Source organism: Belonocnema kinseyi, chromosome 9, assembly GCF_010883055.1.
Source record: "Belonocnema kinseyi isolate 2016_QV_RU_SX_M_011 chromosome 9, B_treatae_v1, whole genome shotgun sequence".
NCBI classification, from domain to species: Eukaryota; Metazoa; Arthropoda; class Insecta; order Hymenoptera; family Cynipidae; genus Belonocnema; species Belonocnema kinseyi.
Window position 1 is genome coordinate 55613221 of NC_046665.1, and position 4151 is coordinate 55617371.

The 4151-nt window shown below is 31.4% G+C and overlaps 1 protein-coding gene across 1 annotated transcript in view; it reads left to right on the forward strand.

The window, feature by feature from the left end:
- The window catches only part of LOC117180550 (collagen alpha-1(IV) chain), a 117069-nt gene that overhangs the window by 17327 nt on the left and 95591 nt on the right, over window positions 1–4151 (forward strand). The window contains exon 2 of the mRNA XM_033373046.1: window positions 424–511. Coding sequence (XP_033228937.1) covers window positions 424–511 — 88 coding nt within the window. The remainder of the gene's footprint in view (window positions 1–423; window positions 512–4151) is intronic.

A 4151-nucleotide genomic window follows, 5' to 3' on the forward strand; every position in this document is an offset into this window, starting at 1 on the left:
TAGTTATTTTTATCATTGCATTATATTATATTATTATGAATTACTATATGTGAAGAAAAATCAGTACTTTCAGGTTTTATGTAAATTGAAACGGGGTGATTGCAGCCCGACATGAAGTGTTAGCTGGCGCGTTGCATTTTAAGGCACCCAATTTTAAATTACAAAAGAAAACAACAAGAACATTTTTCGACAAAAATCGCTCTGCTCCCACGAGTAAAATGACCATTATATTATTTGGTTCAAATATCATATTAAAAACGCATTTTTGTAAACGTTTAATGGATTTGGTCAAGATCCGAGTCATTTTAAGCCCCTTAAGAAACATATTAACGTCGGGTCCAACAATTTTTTGTTAAATTATTGACACATATTTTGTGATAAAGGGTAGACGTAGAATAATACATTATTTTTTATGTTTTACAGCAAAATTATACATTACGAGGGAGGCCACAAAGAGGTGACATTGGGGGACCACCCAGTGGAGACGAAAATGACGAATTTGAATATGACGGTAAATATAAGGATTTTTTCACACCTGTCTTTCATTTTTGAAGGCAGGGTGCTGATTATTTTTTGATTAATTTAAAAAAAGATACTGTCTGTCGCACCATTGCAAATTTCAAATACGCAATGCTTTCAATTGATTAATGGTAAATTGGAAGGAGAGTCCAGACTTTATCATTTCAATATTGAAATTTTTATCATAATTTTCAAACCTATTTGCATAAAAGTACAAAATGAATTGGAATCAGACAAAAGTGATGCTAAATCAGTCAATTTTAATCCTGGTTGAAATCTGTGATTTTAAATGAACCGATCTGTCGGATTTTCAATTGAATTAAGAACCATTGACTAAATTAATGAATTTTGAACAAGGCAGTTCGAATTTCAATCAAGTAGTTAAATTTTTTAATAAACACAAAACTAATTTTCCGCTAAGGAATACTTTTTGTACAAAAAAAAAAATAAAATATGAATTTTGAACCAAATACGAGGTGTGTTCAAAAAGTAAGGTGACTTTTCAATTTTCGCGGGCTACGTACATTCAAGTTTTAAATTTTTTGTTTTATTGTGTTGATACACTCGTCACGATCATATGTTTACAGTTTTGACTATATAGCTCGTGTTGTTTTTCTGGCAGAGGCGTGTAAAAGGTTAGAAGGGTTTGGTGCGCTCGGCGATTTTCTTCTTTCGAAAAAAATGAAGCAAAGAGTTTGCATTAAATTTTATGTGAAAAATGGAATCCAGTGCTCTAAAACTCTTGAAATGTTGACAGTTGCATACGGTGAGTCTACTCTGAGTAAGGTAAATGTGTATAAGTGGTACAAGCTGTTCCAAGAAGGACGAGAGGATGTCGAAGACGAACCTCGTCCTGGACGTCCCAGCACGTCAACAACAGATGAAAACGTTCAAGCAGTGGAAGAAATGGTGTTGAAAAATCGCTGAATTACCATCAGAGAAGTTGCTGAAGATGTTGGAATATCGGTAGGCTCATGCAATGCTATCTTTTCGGACGTTTTGGGCATGAGACGTGTGTCAGCGAAATTTGTTCCAAAACTGCTTAATTTTGATCAAAAGATCCACACATGACCATCGCTCAGGAGATGTTGAATGAAGTCTATAATGATCCTGATTTTCTCAAAAGGGTTATAACTGGGGATGAATCGTGGGTATATGATTATGACGTCGAAACTAAAGCCCAATCGTCTCAGTGGAAGCATCCTGAGTTTCCAAGACCGAAAAAAGCAGGTCAAGTTCGGTCAAATATGAAGGTTTTTCTCACTGTCTTCTTTGATTACCGTGGCGTAGTGCATCAGGATTTCTTACCGCCAGGTCGTAGGTCAATAAGGAGTATTACCTTCAAGTTATGCGCCGTTTGCGAGAGGCGATACGCAAAAAACGTCCGGAACTTTGAAAAACAATTCGTGGCTTTTGCATCACGATAATGCACCTGCTCATTCATCGTTGCTTGTGAAAGATTTTCTGACCAAAAAAAGCACCATAGTCATGCATCAGCCTCTATATTCACCGGATTTGGCCCCAAGTGTCTTTTTTCGTTTCCCAAAACTGAAGAGACCCATGAAAGGACATCGATTTTCAACGATTGAGGGGATAAAAACTGCATCGCTGAAAGAACTTAAGGCTATACCACAAAATGATTATCAGAAGTGCTTCGATGATTGGAAAAAGCGTTGGCACAAGTGTATTATATCTGAGGGGGGTTACTTTGAAGGGGAAAACATAAATATTGAGGAATAAATGAATATTTTTTGAGAAAACCATAAAGTCACCTTATTTTTTGAACACACCTCGTACACCAAACTTTCGCGTTCAGTCCAGTGTCGGGGATTGCCTTCAAGAAACCTTGGACTCATTTCAGAGGGATCGAAACGTAAACAATGAGGGCCGCTTGACTCGTTTTCTATTGGAATATACCTATAAATATATTTTCAAGTTATATTTTCAAACAGAAAAAATCTTTTTTTAAACAAGAGAACGAATTTCGTCCAAAATGGTTCAATCTTCAAACAAAATGATGTCATCAATTTTCAACTAAATAGTTTAATTTTGAACTAAAATGAAAAATCGAAAAATTGAATTCTGAACAAAACAGTTAAACTTTTAACCAAATGATTGCATTTTTAAACAAACAAAAAAAGAAATTTTCCGCCAGAGAGATTAATTTTCTATTAAAGATACCAACTTTTAATAAAATACATGAATTTTCAACCAATTAGTTGAATTTGCAACTTCAAAAGGTCGATTTTCAAGCACAAATAAAATATTTATATTTTGAATTATTTTATCAATTAAAATTTCAACTAAATAGTAGAATTTTCAACTAAGTTTCATCAATTATCAAATAAAAGTCAAGTTTTAGCTAAAAAATAAATATTTATGTATAAAAATGAACTTAAAAAAAATGCAATAATATAGGTAAATTGCCAATCCAAGAGATGAGTTTTCAAGTATATGAATCTTCAACGAAAAAAAAATTAATTTTCACAAAATTGTGAATATTTTAATAAAAAAAAATTTTAACAAAATAGGTAAATTTAAAACCCAATAGATGAATTTTCAAATAAAATTATGAATCTTCAGCGCACAAGATTAATTTTTAATAAGTTATTAACTTTTTCGAGAACAAAAAATGAGTTCCGACCATTCTTTATTCTCTAAACGAGAATAAAGTATTTAGCTGTGTATTGTTCGAGAATATTACTTTCGTATATCTTTAAAACAGGTGACTTTTAATGGATAGATTAAAAATTTAAAAGTATTTTTATTAATAATTACGAAATTTTTAAACAATTATTATTCATTGAAACCATACTTTCTTCATGTCTTATCGGTAATACGAGAAGAACGAATTAGGCAATACTAAAACTTTTAAGGATCGATTCAATTTGTTTTTGATTCTTTAAACAAATTTTTATTGCTTAAATGTAACTTTTGACAAAAATAATGCAGAAAAACGTAGTTTTTTTGCAAATTTGTCAAACTCGATTGAACTCTAGTATATCGGGCATTATTAACACTTATTCCTAATAGTGTACATAATTTTTATTTGTCTAAACATTTTTTCAAACGAAATATAAAAAATGTGCTCTTTCTCTGAGTAATATGAACTAATTAGTTTAAATAAAAGATGAAAACGATCGAATCTTTTTATTGTAAGCTGTTTTAATAATATTTTATTATATAATTGTATCTTTCGACTAGGATAATTCATTTAGGTGCAACTTGCTGCGAATTTTAACAATTAACAATACAGTGAGTCGATCTTTTTGATTTTTCATATTGCCTAATTAGTTTATGTTGTTGTGAGGGTATAAATAATTTGCGATAAGCTTTATTGGGATTTCCAATAGAGTGAAGAAAGAGTAGGATCTTTTTTCAAGAAATAATTTTAATTTTCTTCACTCCATTGGGAATCCCAATGGACTGAAGAAAGAGTAGGATCTTTTTTCAAGAAATAATTTTAATTTTAATCTGAAATATTATTTTCCATCTAGTCTGATTAGACGTTAAGTACTTTCTGTTATTGAAGATTCTCAACTTGATCGATATTGTGTAGATTTTCTGCCTTCATAGTTTGGAGGGTTGTTTACGGTTGGTAAATTACCATCTCTAATGTTATAACAGATTCC